The sequence below is a fragment of the Kwoniella shandongensis genome, chromosome 10 (assembly GCF_008629635.2).
Source record: "Kwoniella shandongensis chromosome 10, complete sequence".
In the NCBI taxonomy this organism is placed as follows: Eukaryota; Fungi; Basidiomycota; class Tremellomycetes; order Tremellales; family Cryptococcaceae; genus Kwoniella; species Kwoniella shandongensis.
Genome location: NC_089296.1, coordinates 484,549 through 501,304, shown reverse-complemented (window position 1 = coordinate 501,304; position 16,756 = coordinate 484,549). Strand labels below are relative to the sequence as shown.

The 16,756-nt window shown below is 50.1% G+C and overlaps 5 protein-coding genes across 5 annotated transcripts; 4 read left to right on the top strand and 1 right to left on the bottom strand.

The window, feature by feature from the left end:
• Window positions 1-1,504: 1,504 nt before the first annotated feature.
• On the top strand, window positions 1,505-2,663 carry CI109_105600 (uncharacterized protein; the record flags this gene model as incomplete). Its single annotated transcript, XM_032003494.2, has 6 exons — window positions 1,505-1,507; window positions 1,612-1,626; window positions 1,692-1,766; window positions 1,938-2,167; window positions 2,425-2,515; window positions 2,586-2,663. 6 exons carry the CDS (start codon window positions 1,505-1,507, stop codon window positions 2,661-2,663), a joined length of 492 nt encoding a protein of 163 aa, XP_031862352.2.
• Window positions 2,664-2,878: 215 nt separating this feature from the next.
• On the bottom strand, window positions 2,879-4,406 carry CI109_105599 (uncharacterized protein; the record flags this gene model as incomplete). Its single annotated transcript, XM_032003493.1, has 9 exons — window positions 2,879-2,949; window positions 3,023-3,103; window positions 3,182-3,303; window positions 3,384-3,465; window positions 3,543-3,591; window positions 3,706-3,921; window positions 4,014-4,036; window positions 4,099-4,202; window positions 4,327-4,406. The coding sequence occupies 9 exons, from the start codon at window positions 4,404-4,406 to the stop codon at window positions 2,879-2,881; spliced, it is 828 nt and encodes a 275-aa protein (XP_031862351.1).
• Window positions 4,407-5,000: 594 nt separating this feature from the next.
• On the top strand, window positions 5,001-10,123 carry CI109_105598 (uncharacterized protein; the record flags this gene model as incomplete). The annotated part of the gene is made up of 11 exons (XM_032003492.1): window positions 5,001-5,924; window positions 5,982-6,132; window positions 6,189-6,281; window positions 6,337-6,473; window positions 6,526-6,943; window positions 7,001-7,470; window positions 7,522-7,990; window positions 8,043-8,675; window positions 8,734-8,862; window positions 8,914-9,120; window positions 9,177-10,123. 11 exons carry the CDS (start codon window positions 5,001-5,003, stop codon window positions 10,121-10,123), a joined length of 4,578 nt encoding a protein of 1,525 aa, XP_031862350.1.
• Window positions 10,124-11,829: 1,706 nt separating this feature from the next.
• Window positions 11,830-14,744, top strand: CI109_105597 (uncharacterized protein; the record flags this gene model as incomplete). The annotated part of the gene is made up of 5 exons (XM_032003491.2): window positions 11,830-11,847; window positions 12,094-12,539; window positions 12,597-13,891; window positions 13,948-14,490; window positions 14,554-14,744. The coding sequence occupies 5 exons, from the start codon at window positions 11,830-11,832 to the stop codon at window positions 14,742-14,744; spliced, it is 2,493 nt and encodes an 830-aa protein (XP_031862349.2).
• An 813-nt stretch (window positions 14,745-15,557) lies between these two features.
• On the top strand, window positions 15,558-16,390 carry CI109_105596 (ubiquitin-conjugating enzyme E2-16 kDa; the record flags this gene model as incomplete). The annotated part of the gene is made up of 7 exons (XM_065967700.1): window positions 15,558-15,581; window positions 15,662-15,757; window positions 15,821-15,855; window positions 15,916-15,935; window positions 16,002-16,130; window positions 16,196-16,266; window positions 16,331-16,390. The coding sequence occupies 7 exons, from the start codon at window positions 15,558-15,560 to the stop codon at window positions 16,388-16,390; spliced, it is 435 nt and encodes a 144-aa protein (XP_065823772.1).
• Between the last annotated feature and the right edge of the window lie 366 nt (window positions 16,391-16,756).

Below are 16,756 nucleotides of genomic sequence, written 5' to 3'. Positions count from 1 at the left end.
TCCTGGCCACGGTCGATTGTGGCATTGTCTACTTTCTGACGGGTTGACATTATACTGTATTTCATGCTCTGTCGTCGGGATTGTTGTTCTACCGAGGTCTACGCTGTGAGAGCGAAAGAAGCTCTGCATCAATGGCAAGTAGGACAAATATTTCACAAGCAGTACGGACAGGTGTTGTGCCACGTACCACTGAAGGCATTGTTCGGTCTCGTCTTTTGAAGACGACTGACGTCAATGTCCTGCATAGATAGATGATTGCGCTCATGGGAGAAATATCTGCATACACTACTTATCACCGATATTTAGTATTCTACCGCCCACGGACACCACTATCTAGCTAGCTCATGGGGATGACAGACGGAAAACGAGAAGACGAGAAATCGAGATTGCTTGTCGCAGACTTCAAAACGCCTTTCGCACATGTTTTGACTCGAAACACGCTCTGAAAAAGTCTGCCCAAGGATCATTCTCGAAAATGACTTGGGGGGATTGATATAGCCACCTAGTTTATCCGTCCGACGTGGGGGAAAAGGTCGGGAGGAAGATAAAAGTGGCATAAAGAAGAGGAGAAGGTATTAGTGTGGAGTTTGCAGGGGAGAGAAGGGGGTGAGTGCATCGCTCGTCCAAGATATCCAAGATGGGGCACACTGGGCTGGACAATAATGACGGGTGTGACTTGGTGTCCACACATTAAGGCCTGAGGTGTTGCGTAGTCGAATGGGGACTGATGTCGATTACTTGGACATGGTTCAGATGGGACGTGGAGTGCTGGAATCATGGCATGATGCTCTCTCGAAGATCGATCAATCTCGAAGCGTGAAGAGCGGAACACTCAAGTTCTTGCTTGTAATTCGAGTAATCCTGTCAAGTACCCCCCATCGAGGTCTGTGAAACACATGGTACATCGCGCATCGTACATCGATACATTTCGCATTCCAACCTGGTATGAGAATGTGAGCATTTCAAATATCCCCATACAACCGTCCGACCTATTGGTATATTCGTCGCAAGACAGTCCTGCGGGGCGCCCTTATACCCCTCTTACTCTCTACACCTGCGTTCCTCTTTCTTTTTGCAAAGATCGAAAAAGGGAGAGAATAGGAGAGGTGTTTCTTCTGGCCACCTGCTTCAACGAGCCCTCGGATAGGAGTAAATCCGTAGATTGACAAGGGTCCATCAAAATGATGGCGTACCATGAAGAAGAAGAGAAGAAGGAAAGAGAAGGAGATGATTGTAATTTGGGGAGACAAAGGGAGGGTGGTTTGGTTGAGTCAGATGGGATAAAATGGGATAAAATAGGGGGGGGATTGGAATATTCTACAGTGTATACCCCAGCCAGGTAGGTAGAGAGTGACGCGTGGTCGTGACACCTCGAAGACGCGCTTGGACCACCACTTACAGCGCACTCGAACCACACCGCATATCGTTATCTCGTTCCATTCTCACCCTCTACACAGACTGTACTAGATCAACTATACCACTACTCTTCAGATAGATACTCACAATGGTATGTCCTTGCTCTGCCGTCTATTTCACACCATCCCAGCTGGTCGTTCCCACTCACCCAGCGGCAACGAATACACACACTGACATCGTCTTCCCTTCCCACAGGACAAGATCAAGGAGGTGAGCTGGCAAGACTGTGATGTACTGGCTGCCGGGTCAGAGCTAACATCCCACTTCCTGTCTAGCGATTCACCATTCTCGGCCAGAAGATCGAGGCTGCCGAGGCCAGAGCGGAATCTGCCGAAGCCACCAACAAGAAGGTGGGTCAGGTGCAGATGGATCTGGATTATTGAGCTGACTGTCACTCTCCTTGCTTCACCATTACTCCGCCTCTTCCCACCTCCCTTAAATGATTCCACATCCCTTGTCTCTGTGCATTCGCCTTTGCCCCTACCACGTCCTCCTTTCACGCCCACTCACCCACCCGACAGCTCGACCAAACTCTCCTTGAGAGGGATCAAGAGATCGCCTCTTTGCAACACAAACTCTCACTCGCCGAAGCCGACCTCGAAGCCGCCGAAACGAAAGTGAAAGATCTTAAATCGGCCTCTGAAGAAGGTGAGAGCCACCGAACGACCGGTGAGAACTTGGCGAGAAAGGTTCAGTTGTTGGAGGAGGAGTTGGATAAGGCAGAGAAGGATTTGAAGGAGACCACCGAGAAGTGAGTGGGCGATACTCGTGTTTGTTCTCTCAAAGCGTGTCTTCCTTTCCTGCACTCTCATTCGTCTGTCAGGCTTGGCCCTGCTCCCTTTTCTGAATGGGTAGCATCATCCCGGCTGTGATCAGGCAATCCTGCTCACCCGTTGTCTGGGCGCCGTTTGCCCAGGCCACAGCTCAGAGCACATTTCATGTGGTCTTTCACTCATACGTACCACGTAGCAATCCTATGATTTTACGTACTGATTGTCCCGTCCCCAGGCTGCGCCAGGTCGACGTCAAGGCTGAGCACTTTGAGCGAAAGGTCCAGACTGTCGAGCAGGAGCGAGACGAGTGGGAGAGAAAGCATGGCGTGAGTGATACAGTCTTCGCGATCGAAGCTCCTGAAACAGTATAATCTGACCCGAATCACATGTCCGCAGGAAGCCGTCGAGAAGTACCAGCAATCCAAGCGGGAGCTCGACGAGGTCGTCGCGCAAATGGAGAGCTTGGTGAGTTGATTTTCGTAGCGCCCTTTCTAGTTCAGGCTGACGGATGGATGTGCATATAGTAAACCCTCTCACCTTTACGCTCATGATCCCTCTTACATACTCGTCACGCCCTCTTCTGCATATACGAAACCTACGAATGCATCTTGGTATCCTTCTATGCTAAAGTGAACGTAAAAATGGTGCATGCCCAGAAATCTATATTGGTTGTTTGATACGCAGACACCTCACTGCGGTGCTCTACCGCCAACTCGCCAGGACATGCCGTCCATGACTTTCGGTATGACGTTGTATTGCTCTGTTGTTTCGAAATGCGTGGACAGCATCAGTACCCCTCTTCCTAACTGAATGAGGGACAAAATGCCACTTACGACCTCCATATTGCACCGCCAAGTGATATATCACCGCCAGTATCAGAGCGATCAAAGGGAACCGCATAGCCAGGAAAACATCTGAATAACAGTGAAATGAGAAGCTGTCAGCGCTCTGTCTCCTATGTTCTGCTTCGCAACTCAGGCAGCTGAGCTCACCCTTGAATCGTAAAGAGGGACTTCCGCCGTTTCGCCAAGTATCGTAATTCTTGTCCACTTTCATCGGTGTGAAATTGGTCACCTTGACATTCTTGCTTAAGAAAGTATGAGTGGGAAGATGGCTGAATATGAAGTGGCAAACAGTCAGCTCGTCTCGTCTCCTGTGTGAAGCGGAAAGAGGAAGTAGGGAAGATTGACGTACTATATCGCGACACTCGGGGTGGTGAACGTCGACATGAGGACTGTAACAGCCGCTCTTGAGAGTGGTCTGACATAGTCGTTCTCTGCGTGCCGAAACATGGTATGAGGTCAATATTCAGAGCAAGCTATATGGGACATATCGCGGCAGCGGTGTACTCACGATATTCCTCCACACCAAATTGCACTTTCTCAACACCGACTTCGATTTCCTAATATCAATGATACTTTCATCAGTACATTTAAGAAACATTCCTGGTCGACGAGGTCATCGCGCCCAGGAGCGCAGTCACTGGTAGTCTTCGAAAGGAAGATGTGCCACCCACACCAGCTTGTACGAAATCCTCTCCTCTCGAAACCTCTTCCATCTCCACTCCAAACTCATCGCTCTTAGCAATCGGTGCGAAATCGGAATTATCGTGGAAGGTCATTCTCAACCATGGTTTTTGGGATAATATCCGTAGAGGTGCGGCAGGGTCGGTATCTGTCGACACGTAGATCACAGCAGCGGATTTGTATCGCTGAGCAAATGTCGTGAGATCCTATCGAGATTCAAGGAATAATGTTAGTAACTTCGCTCCATCTTCGGTTCAGAGTGGACAAGAAAAAATGGCAGTATGACATGGCCACATACGCGATGGAACTCCCTCAAATTGACTGAAATCATATACGGTCAGCGGGCGTATCTGTTAACCTCTCGCCTACGAGTCCGAACTCACCCTCGCCATACTCTGCCCCTGCATAGAGGACCAATACCTCCTTGTCCCGAAAGTACTTGTCCAGATCAGTTATCGATTGTCCGCTTGGTTCTTCGAGTCGCAATCTGAGAGAGGGAAGAGAGTTAGTGTTAGGCCTGTATTGGTTCCATAGCAGGTGCGAGCATGTGGTGGTCAAGGGGCAGCCTGTACAGGGACGATATACCGAACGAGGTAAGATGAACAGCGTACCGTCTTAGTAATGGGTCCGGGACGTTGTACAGTCCCGATTGACCAAGCAGATCTTGCGGCGGTTGCAGAGGACTGGACATGATGGGGAACAGGAAGTCGCTATGAGAGGCGTATTAAATGCCAGTTCGATATGAGTGTCAATTGACGGTACATCTAAATTGTATTGTCTGCTCGAGGCTTCGTCGTTGCTTACATCTCTTGATCAAGTCGGTGGGGGCCCGAAATCCGACGCGGCGGTGAACCAAATACCGGATCATTACAATCCAGTTTGTAGTTCCCATTACGACTCCCGTTTGTAATGTGTTGTAATGATCCCGTCCCGTCACCCCCCATTTTAGCTCGTGTTTCCCTGACCATTGAAGCCTAATAGCTCGCTCAATCAATCACCAACTCACCCCTCACAAGCCTCTTTCCTTCATTGACACCGTATACCCTCACTTGTGCACTACCACCTCTTGAGCCGACGACTACACACTGCATACACGGACGTTATCGCCATCACTGTACACGCGAACAGATATCTCGTTGACGACTTCGAATCAGCAGAGAGGAGGAGGGAGATCAGTGGAAAGACAAAGGTCCACGCGCCGTCCTTGTTTCAACGGACCTCTCCCTTGTTGATCCCCTGATTTCTGCTTTGTCAACACTTCTCAGTCTCCATTCGGTCCTAAACGATGTCTTCACCTTCACAACGGAGAGGGATGGTCCCACCGCCGGGGACATGGTCGTCTTCGTCAGCGCATGGGCAAAGCTCTAATGGAGGAGACCATCGGAGATCGTTCGACCAACAACAGTATGCCGCCGAAGCATCATCATCTTCGACTTCACGACGCACATCCGTCGCATCCATACAAAACTCGCCGACATCAGCTTCTTCTAGCTCGAGACATCACATCCACCGGTATGGACCATCTGTGGGAGGGGAGGATGCACATTCCTCTGCTAGTACCACCAGGGAAGGGATGAGATTACCCAGAATAACAACGTCGAACGTGGAGAGCAATGATGGGGAAAGTAGCGGACCAAGGAGTGCACCTACAATCAGACCGCTTCGACCGCCTCCGCCTCCGCCCAACGGCTCAAACGGTCCACTACGATCTTCTTCCTCGCCGGATCCACGGACCACCCACTCACAACGGAGTTCACCATCCAACTCACCCATCGACCATCGACCCAACTTTGCAGCCAACAGCGGTGTCGTTGGTCAACAACAACAATCAACACTTGTCTTGGGATCACCCTATCTCACTTCCAACCCTCAAGAAACATCACGTCGACCCAGTCCTTCACGCTCAAATCACCCTGTACCGGGTCTTCCGCGACAGATATCCGATCGTGGTGAGAGAGAAAGGGAACGGACAATCACACCTCAAGCTTCACATCATTCTTTGTCGGATAGCGCTTACAACAACAATGACACTTCGACTGCCCAGTCTTCAGAATCAGGACAGGGACTGGGGCAACCAACCTTGGCTTGGCCACAACCGAGAACGAGGAGAGAGGGAACGACATATTGTGGTCAATGTGGACAGGTCGTGCACGGTCAATTCGTCAGGGCAATGGGTAAAGTCTATCATCTGAACTGTTTTCGTTGCAAGGTGGGTTTCTCTCGCAAACATTCAACCAACCTGTACTGATCATTGAGTCGGTTATAGGACTGTAATAAAGTCGTCGCGCAGAAATTCTTCCCAGTCGAAGATGGTGATGGAATGTATCCGCTCTGTGAACGAGATTACTTTGCCAGACTAGACCTGATCTGCGCCAAATGTGATCAGGCCCTTCGTGCGAGCTATATCACAGCATGTGGTGAGTGCAGAAGGTAGTAGGGCTCCTGCAGTTTCGATGCTTACACCTCGATGTAGGCGCGAAATACCATGTCGAACACTTCACTTGCTCTGAATGTGATGTCCTCTTTGGGCCGAATGACTCTTACTATGAGCATGGAGGGAAAGTCTGTGAGTAAAACACCTATAGTGCACCGGCCGAGCACAACACTAACAGGACGCACAGACTGTCATTATCACTACTCGACTCAATTCGCGGTCAAATGTGTTGGTTGTGAGACTGCGATTTTGAAGCAATTCGTCGAAATGAACAGGAATGGAAGAGATGAGTGCTGGCATCCAGAATGTTACATGATCTCGAAGGTGAGCTTCACTCTCCCTTCCCACCTATATATGGTCTAACAAATCACCTTAGTTTTGGAATGTCCGACTCGCATCGAAAACATTCAACACCCCTGCTAGCTCCGCCGTCTCGTCCACCGTCTCGCTCCTTGAGATGTCATCTCACACTTCTCCCGGTGCGCCTCTTAATGCCTTGACCCCGTTGTCCATGCAGCCTCTCACCCCAAGCCCGAACTCTGAAACCGGGCTGACACCGGGAGAATTAAAAGACCGCCAAGAAGCGATGGAGATGAGAGTGCAGCAAATATGGCACGTTTTGTCGGGATACGAGGAAAGCTCAGCTGCCTTGATAGGAGACATCCTCAGAGCTGTCAACGAAAGGAGATTACTGGATATCATCCTGCTTGCGGAGAGGTTTATCCTGCATGTGGAGACGCTTTTCGCTGTGATTGACGATATTGAAGCACAATTCGCGTCGGCCGGTGCCAAAGGTGAGTGTCATTAATAATTTGAACCACCAGTATTCAGTCGCTGACATATCACAAAAGGGATGTCGCACGCTCGCGAAGCCAAACAACTATGTCGGAAGCTAGTGAATCTCTTCTCGACCATGTCGCAAATATCTCCGTCCGGCGGACCGACGCCCAACACCAACGAGCTATTTACCCTCATTACCCAGCTCGCCCACTACCTCAAGATCCTCATCAGGATAGCCCTGACGGGATCAATCAAGCTCGAACGAGACCACAACAACACCACTGCCATGACGAACTCTTTAGCACGGCTCAACCTTCTTGCGATGGATGGCGGCGATCCGACAGTGAAGAGAAGGGGCGATTTCCCGGAGAGTTTGCCTACACCGAGACCGTCGATTCGGGCGGATGACAGGGACGGTGGGGCCGCGGCGTCTGCGGGCGACGAAGAGCAATTGAAGCGGAGTATCGATGCTTTAACGAGACATCCTCAAGGATTCATCTCCAGCACACAGGATGTGGCCTATGGATACCGAAGTTTAGCAGTGAGTCCAATTTCCGTCGTATTCATCCGCAAGCGCTTACCATGATGTTAGCCCGAGATCACTGGCGAGACTACATTGCGCGGACCACAAGACGAGAACTTCATTCCACCAGAGGGTTGCGCTCACTGCAAATCCGCTATCGAGGAAGATTGTGTCCGATTTGGCATGTTCAACCGATGGCATTCTGCCTGTGTTATTTGTCTCGTTTGCGGGGAAACGGGCGTGCAAACAATCCGAGATGACACGACCGACGAAGGGTCTGTCAATTCGCATACCGATACAACGATAACAAAAACGACACCGGCTCGGCGATTGCCCGCAAGAGTTGAATTCTTCTGGTTCGAACCAGCAAAAGCTTCGTACCAACCTCCCGAATCGGTATACTGCTCACCGCATCACACTTCATCGTCCATACAAGGCTTCCAAGCGGTCTCGAGATTAGAGCAGTACACTTTCCTGCTACACATCGCCTTGAGAAGGTTATATGTTCACTTCAGGATACACCATGATCTTGAAAGTGGTGAGTCGGTCGTTGCTTCCATACTGTTGATAAGAGCTAATCTTTGGCGCAGTACGAGATCACGGAATCTCTGATCGACCAGAACACGAAGTGAAGCGGATGAAGTCAGTCACCCTCGACCGCAAATTGTCGTCCACAGCTCGACTACCTCAACGATCAATGGTCGTCGAAAGTCCAGCTGGAAGGATGGCCGATGAGAACGGACAAGTCGTGTCTGCGAGAAGTGTGGGACAACTCACGCCTGTGGTCGCCGTACCCGACATTCGAACCGAAGTTGATCTTGACGACTCGGGTAACTCCACGACTGTTGATGTTCTTCGTCCTCCTTTTGCGCGAAATAACACTCAGGTGATGATCATCAATGAGAACGCGGACGATGATCCAAACTCGATTGGAATGCCCAGTATCACGCCAGAGGATGATGCGATTACCTTGGGCGACATCCCGATGCTGGCAGAGCAGTCCACAAGGGATCGAGATTTCGAAGATGGCAAGGTGTTGCTGTCCGTATTGAATCCGTTACAAAGCCTCATTCTGAAACACTTCGCACTGCTCCAATTGCAAAAGACGGGTTTGGGACACCTAATAGAATTGGACGAGGTGTTGGATCTGCTCGAGGTCAGGAAGAACCAGTGGTGGAACAAGATCTTCAAGGGAAATGCGAAGAAGGACCAAAAGAAGAAGGGTGAGTCGAGATAGATATCGACCAAATTGAAATGGCGCTAATCTGTCTATTCTATCAGGTATCTTCGGCGTACCAATTGAGATCTTGGTGGAAAGGACAGGATCCGATTCATCGTTGGGAGCGTCTAACGCACAGCTCCGAGTTCCAGAGTTCATTGAGGATATCATCTCTACAATGAGGCAAATGGGTGAGCAGTGTCGGACACATTTGTAAGGACATGACTGACATCCATTCTTAGATATGGCGGTCGAGGGTATCTTCCGTAAGAACGGAAACATCCGAAAGCTGCAACAACTATGCGATGCTTTGGACAGGGATACGACGACGGTCAATTTGCAGGACGAGAATGTAATTCAACTGGCGGCGTTGCTTAAACGATTTTTGCGAGAGATGCCAGATCCGCTTCTGACTTTCAGATTGCACAAGCTCTTCTGCGCTGCTGCTTGTGAGTGACCGTGCCTTCGGATAGTGCGGGACTAGACTGATGCACTTCACACGTAGCGATGCAAAACGCGGAAGAGCGCCGTCGTGTTCTGCATCTCCTAGTGGTCCTCCTTCCAAAGTACAACCGCGACACCATGGAGGTCCTCTTCGTCTTCCTCAAATGGGTGGCGTCGTTCTCGTACAAGGACGAAGAAACTGGTTCACGAATGGACATGGCGAATCTCGCGACTGTCATCTGTCCTTCCATTCTTTACGCAAAAGGAGCCAATGCCGCTCGAGACGAAAGTTTCATTGCCATTCAAGCGGTTCAAGAACTCATGGAGAACCAAGACGAGTTCTATCACGTGCCGCCAGAGCTATCGTTTGTGATTCAGGAGAACATTTACTCGATCTTTGCAAAGGAGCTGGATCTCCCACCGAAAGAGATCCATCGACATTGTTCCAAGTATATGCAGGCGAGGGCAGCTGTTCCACCTCAACAGCAAGTGCCGCAGCAAGGTCAAAGAACATTGGGTTTACCGCCTTCAACCTCGACAGCTCAGATACCACATCGACCCAGCGATCCCAGACTCAACGCTCATCGATCAGATAGCAATGTGGCCGGTGGAGTAGAACAGAATGGATATCGACCGGCGCCATTACCTCCTCCCGGTTCATCAAACGCACCTTCAGGTGTACAAAACCCCCGACCGACAAGTTGGATCCAACAGCAACCCCATTCGCAGCGAGGATCCCAACAGAGTCTACATCAGCTGAATTCCCCATCAACCAATAATACTCCCTGGCGAGGTGCGGCAGGGAGCGGACCCTTCCAAGGGGTAGGTGTGGGAGCAAATGGATCCAGAAACTCGTCAAGAGGTTCTGCGCCTAGTTCACCAGGACCAGGGGAGGAAAGAAGATCTTTCCAGATGGATAGGGAGAGATCGTGGACCCCAACTCATGGAGCAGCAGGGGAAGGAGGATATCAATCTCATCATCCATTAGCGCATCAAGCGCATCGGTAGTTACTTGCATCGGTTCTTTTTAGGTGATGGTGATGATTATACGTTTTTGACGACTTTCAGAATGAATTGAGCCGGATTTATGGGTGAATGATGGGATGGATGGACGGAAGGACAATGAATCGATCTCTTTTAACCTCTTCTATTTACCAATCTTGTCATTTGTTCGTTCGATACGATGTGTTTCATAGTTGGCACAACTGTCAATGCAGTGCAGTGCAGGTGATGTTAAATGTGCATGAGCATGGCATGTAGTAGGAGAGATGCTTGTAGGCACAAGCACAACAGACAGCATGATGATCGGATACAGTGATTACTTGCATGCTGGCTTACTGTGTGTCGATTGGCTCGACTTCAGTGGGTGGCATGCTGAAGTTGTGATGATGCTGTGGATCGATCGTCAGGTTTGGTGCTACATGTGCAACCGTATTGTCTCAATATAGCCACTAAAAGTCTCCACCGGTTCCTGCGCTATGAATTCTGGCAAACGTACCGCTGCGACCCTGTATTCGAAACATTGAGTAACACGTGTGCCAAGTCTTTCAGTTTGTCCTACGTGGATCAGCGAAGGTAGCCAACTCGTCAAAAGGTACGTTCGTAAGCGGCATAATAGGTGTTTCAGTCTCTGGCGAGCCAAGTCAAGCCGAGAAGGTTCAGGTCCATCTGGGTCTACATCGAGTGATGATGTGCGGCATTGATTCTACCTTCGGTCCGAGAGAAGCGATACAATAATATAGGAAGATTATCGGCTCGGGGTCTCATTTAGTCGGGATGTGGTAGCGAGACACTCTACGAGTATGTGTATTTTTCCCCTTATGAGGTACTCACTCCTCTTGTGACTAACTCTAAAGCTAAGTGTAAGCGTACATATTCAATCAGTACGTTCCGTCTTGGCGACGACTCGCTCGCTCGCTCGCTTACGAGTAGATACAAGTACTCGTGCCATAGGTTCATGTAGGATGTCATGTCTCATATAGACAGAAGACACCTTGCATGTTATTCCGATAAGACACACGCATTCCAGGGGTATAACTCATGTACAGTATGCAGGTTTCCCTTCGATAGGCACGATGTGGTCAACACATTCACACCCGGAACGGGCAAATACGAGTAAGATAATTGCTCGATATACTTTGCTCAGGGTGATTTCGAGTCTGGTTGTCACCCCGGTCTATATCCCTTGAAGACAGAAGTGCTAATGACCAAAGTCTCACTCGCTACAGCAAATGCAATGTTTGACCAATCGTCAGTCGGCCCGGCACATGCGGAATACCACTGTTCAGGATCTCTATGCAACTTGCTCTGCGTTCAGACCCAAGGTAAAGGCGACAAGAACGACGCAGGTCTGTTGTGATGTTTGTGGCGTCTTTGTTGACTGATCGACGAGACATACCTCGTCAGATGGTCATTCCGATCCGTTTGTAACTTGCATACCACGGGTCTGCGCTTGGAATCAAGGGATCGACGTGCAACACCAGGAAGGAAAAAAGTAACGTAACCCGGTTGTGCCTTGTTTGAGGCAACGTTGTTTATAGATCATTCCTATCAGATGGAATGACGGAAAAGGATATTTCCATCCCATCCGACTGGTAAGTCGAAAGGTTAACCATCCATTTTGCATTTTCATCCTTCAAGGTCGTACTGGAGATACCTCGCGTTATGCGTTGCGCGGCGCTATGTACAGGGTTACGCCTCAGCCCCCCGCCGTAATGTTGACGACTGTGGTGGTGTTTACATTACCTCCTTCGGCCAAGATGATGCGGTGATGCAGTTCACCAGAGAGTTGACAAGAGAAACATATTAAATCTGATTGTTAGTACAGAAGCCCCCTTCCTCCTCGATCCCCTTTTTCTTAGTTCTGATTGCACTAACAGCACCCATACATATATAACTTAGCCTCACTAGGCAACTCACTCTCTTTTAGGTCCTTCTTCGTTTGGGACATCGACTATTCTATTTAATCATCCGTACAGCGCACCCACCCACACGGATCGACATCCACCGATCCACCCACCCGCCTAATCATCTTCGACCATCCGACCAACCACCAATCAACCAATAACATGTTGTTCAAGGCTTCCCTCACTTCGACTTTCGCTCTTCTTCTTCTCGTGATCGCTCTCGGCAGCAACAATGTCGAAGCCAAAGCCAGAGCCCACCCCGCTCGAGAGGCTGCAACCGCTGCGGCTCAGCCCGAGGCCACCTTTGTTCCGGACGAACGGGCTATCGCAGACGTGATACGAGCCTTCAAGTACGCTGCTGAACAGCACGAACGTGACGCCGCCAAACCCAGTCAGAAAAAGAGTCACGAGATCGGGAAGCGAGCTTACGACCCCTGGGACTACTTCTGGTTCTTCAACTGGGACACTTGGTCTTATGGAAACTGGGGTTGGTACGGACATAACCTCGAATACGTCAAGTGAGTTGTCATTCGTTTCTTTGATGGCGATCGCTGACACCAACGTCTTGGTCACAGAGCTTGGTACTATGACGAATACGGTTATTCGCTTCCTTCGGGTGTTTACTCTTGGGGTCAATTGTCGTTCTATGTCTCCTACTTCGGTACCTACAATGCCGGACCGGGAAACTCCGTCTACACTGCAGGAGGTGACAACCCTTGGGTAGAGGCTCCTTCGACCACATCCACCAGCGCCAAATCGACGGCTGCCTCGACTTCGTCCTCTAAGGCTGCCAGCAGTTCATCGGCAGCCGCCTCGAGCTCCTCATCCAAGAGCTCGTCCGTGAGCTCCGCCTCTGCTTCTGCCACATCGTCTGTTGTCGCCGCAACCAGTAAGGTCAGCTCAGCATCTTCAGCTGCTCCTACCTCATCGTCCGCTGCTGTCTCCAGCTCTTCGTCCAAAGCCTCGTCCGCTTCCGCTGCCGCTTCTTCTTCTTCCTCCTCTTCTGCCGCTGCTTCCAGCTCCTCATCCAAAGCGTCATCAGCTTCCGCTGCCGCTTCTTCTTCTTCTTCTTCTTCCGCTGCTGCCTCTTCCTCTTCCTCCTCTGTTGCCTCCTCGTTATCGTCAAGCAGCGCTTCGAAAGCCTCGTCGTCATCTGTCGCTCCCATCGTCGTGATTCCCTCGATATCCATTGCGATCTCCTCCTCCACCAGCACTTCCACTTCCACTTCCGCTGCGGCTACCTCTACTGCCCCTGTGGCCCCTACCGGATGGAAGGTTGCCTCTACCCCCTGTATCGCCGAGGGTCTCACTGGTCGAGCTTTGCTTGGTTCGTTCCAAATCGACTACGCCAACACCATTGAATCATGTCTCGCCAAATGTGATGCCGGTGGTTTCCCCCTCGGTGGTATGCAATACGGAAACCAATGTTTCTGTGCGTCTTACCTTTCCAACGGTGCGTCTCTCCAAAGGACCGCCACCTGTTCCACTCCTTGTGCCGGTGACAAGACCGAAACCTGTGGTGGATACTACGCCATCAGTCTTTTCGTCTCGACCAAGTTCAACGCTGCGCCACTCTCCGCCGATCTTCTATCCGTTACCATCAACCTTCCTGACGGATGGGCGCCTGCCACTGTCCCCTGTATCAAGGAGGTCCCCGGTCGTGCTTTGACCGGAGCGTCCTACACTTCCGACGCTATGAGCGTTCCTTCGTGTTTGAACTTCTGTGCCGGTCAAGGTTACCAATACGCCGCTTTGGAGTTTGGACGAGAATGTTACTGTGGTAACGCGATGGACAACGGCGCTTCCCTCACCTCCGTCTCAACAGTTTGTGGAACACCTTGTGCTGGATCTCCCATCACTGGTTGTGGTGGTAAGTCCTGCTATTCCTACTCGGTGTGTCTATATCTTGCTGACTCCGGATAATAGGATACAACGCTCTGCAAATATACAACAACCCTGCATACTCGTTCTCCAACACAATTGTTAACGGCTACGTCAAGACCGCTTGTATCCAAGAAGTCGGAAACCGAGCTCTCCGAGCGGCTTACTACAAGGACGAACAAGGTATGACCGTCGACACCTGTACTGCGTATTGTTCCGCTCGTGGTTACGCCATGGCCGGTCTCGAGTATGGAGGTGAATGTTACTGTGGATCTTCTCTCCTCGGTGGCGCCTCGCTCCTCCTCACCTCTGGACAATGCTACATGTCCTGTGTCGGTGACAAGACGCAACAATGTGGTGGACCCAACGCTATCTGGCTCTACATCAACCCCAACCCCCTCAAGGCCTCCATCGCTCTGCCCACCGGCTGGACGTACAAGGGTTGTATCGCCGAAGGATGGACCGCTCGTGCTTTGTCCTTTGACGCATCAAGTTACGTCAAGAAGGGAACCATGACTGGCGAGACTTGTTCTTCCCAATGTGCTCAGTTGGGCTACACGATGGCTGGTACCGAGTACTCCACTCAATGTAAGTCTTCCCCCACCTATCTAGTACACGTTATTAATCGTTTACTGATATTATTCTTTCCAGGCTTCTGTGGCAATTCTTTCACAGGTGGTGCGACAGGTGCGATCATCGATTCGCTCACCGACTCTTCTAGTTCTTGTAACTTTGCATGTCCTGGTAACGCTGCACAGATGTGTGGAGGTTCCAGTCGACTATCCCTCTACTCTAGCTTGGCATCCCTCCCCGTTGTCAACGCTATTGGAGTTGCGATTTAAGCCACAAACCTATTCTTTCTCACATGGACTTTAATCTCCTCTCTCACCATATATATTTAGACTTTATAAAACCTTCCGGTGTATTAGGAGATCTTACAACTTAGTATAATCGTCGTCTTGCATGCAATTGATGACTTTGCGCATTGGAAGGTGCTTCGCACAGCGGTGACTGAGCAGAACGCATATACTAAGTCTTCTTGTTGAGTTCTTACGAGCTTTCATCAGCCTAGTCTCACTACATTTTGTTTTAGGTCACGTCAGATCACCGCCGCCGCGATACCGACAGGATGCGTGCGAAGTGATGATCGATTAGTCATGACTTGGTGCGTACGAATGCATCCCAACCATCGACCAGACTGACTGAACCTTGGATCAAAGCACGAGAAAGCATCAAGCATTAAACAGAGTGCCACATTCGGTGTTTTACGGAACTATTCCCCTGCCCTCCTCCCCCCCTGTTAGGCTCTACGCTGCCACCACGTCGTCCTCGTTCTCTGCCAGTTCTTCTGCTACCACTACCACTACCACCACCTGGCTCTCGCTCACTGGCACACTCGCGACCTACTCTTATCTAACTCGTCATCATCAATATCAACTTGTTGTCTTCTCCTTTGCATTCGATCGTCACTTTCACTTTACTTGTAAGTCCATCTCAACATCACGGTCATTATACCACATGCTATTCTTAGCCGTGTAGAGCTGTTGCTTATCGTCGATTTGTAATCTTTCCCCTTGCCTCTTGCCACTTCTTCACCTTCCACCACCTTCTTCTCATCGTAAAACACAGGTGTAAATCGATAGACAGCCTTCACAATGGCTTTAAAGCGCATTAACAAGGTGAGTCACACTCACTGTGGACGTAAACCCACCGGTATAAGGGACATTGCTCACGCGACCTTGCTTTCGCTCGCAATCAGGAACTCACCGACCTCGGACGAGACCCACCAAGTTCTTGTTCTGCCGGTCCTATCGGTGATGATCTCTTCAAGTGGCAAGCGACCATCATGGGACCTGTGAGTGTTGTACTTCAATGTGAAATAGCTCGTCACATCATGCTGATTTGATTCAATCGTCAGGCCGACTCACCATACTCTGGCGGTGTCTTCTTCTTGCAAGTTTGACCTTTACGCTTGAGACTGAGATCAAAGCTGACTAATACATCCATTTGCAGAAGTTTGCAATTCCCTACCGGTATGTTCGAGGAGTTCCACCTTGTATCCCAGCTGGGACGGCCATCTGACTATATCTTCACCACAGACTACCCCTTCAAACCCCCAAAGGTCATGTTCACCACCAGGATCTATCACCCTAATATCAACTCGAACGGATCCATCTGTCTCGACATCCTGCGAGATCAATGGAGTCCCGCGCTGACCATATCAAAGGGTATGTTTGGAGGGATTTGTGATGGAGCAGGAGCGAGAACCGCGGCTGATGTAGTTATGTTACAGTTCTGCTGTCGATCTGTTCCATGTTGACAGACCCTAACCCTGATGACCCGTTGGTTCCGGAGATTGCACATGTAAGTGATTTCTCATCGATGTTTGTTGGTCGGTTGGTCAGTTGAACTGACAACATGGTTTCAGACGTACAAGACAGACAGGCCTCGATATGAAGCAACAGCGAGGGAATGGACGAGGAAGTGAGTCCTCTTCCTAAAATAACTAAGTTATTGGATCAAGCTAATCTCCTGTTCAACTCAATCAGATACGCTTGTTAACCCTCTCGTTGTTTGTCTCATGTTTCCTACGTATACAGCTCTCGTGTTCTCTTCAGCACCGTCATGTTATCATTTTACACCTCGATCGGGGGGCGAGTTCATGCAGCATTTACAGTTGACCCTGACGCGAGAGGAATACTCCGAGAATGTTCTATTAATCTCTCTTTGAACAATCGATTAATGCGAGAGTCTCGAAGGATACGTTGGACATTGCCGAGCTCTCATCGAACTCCTTCCTTTAGTATCTGTTCAAAGTGGTTTGAAATCTTGGGCCCACAAGCTCGATCTCCTC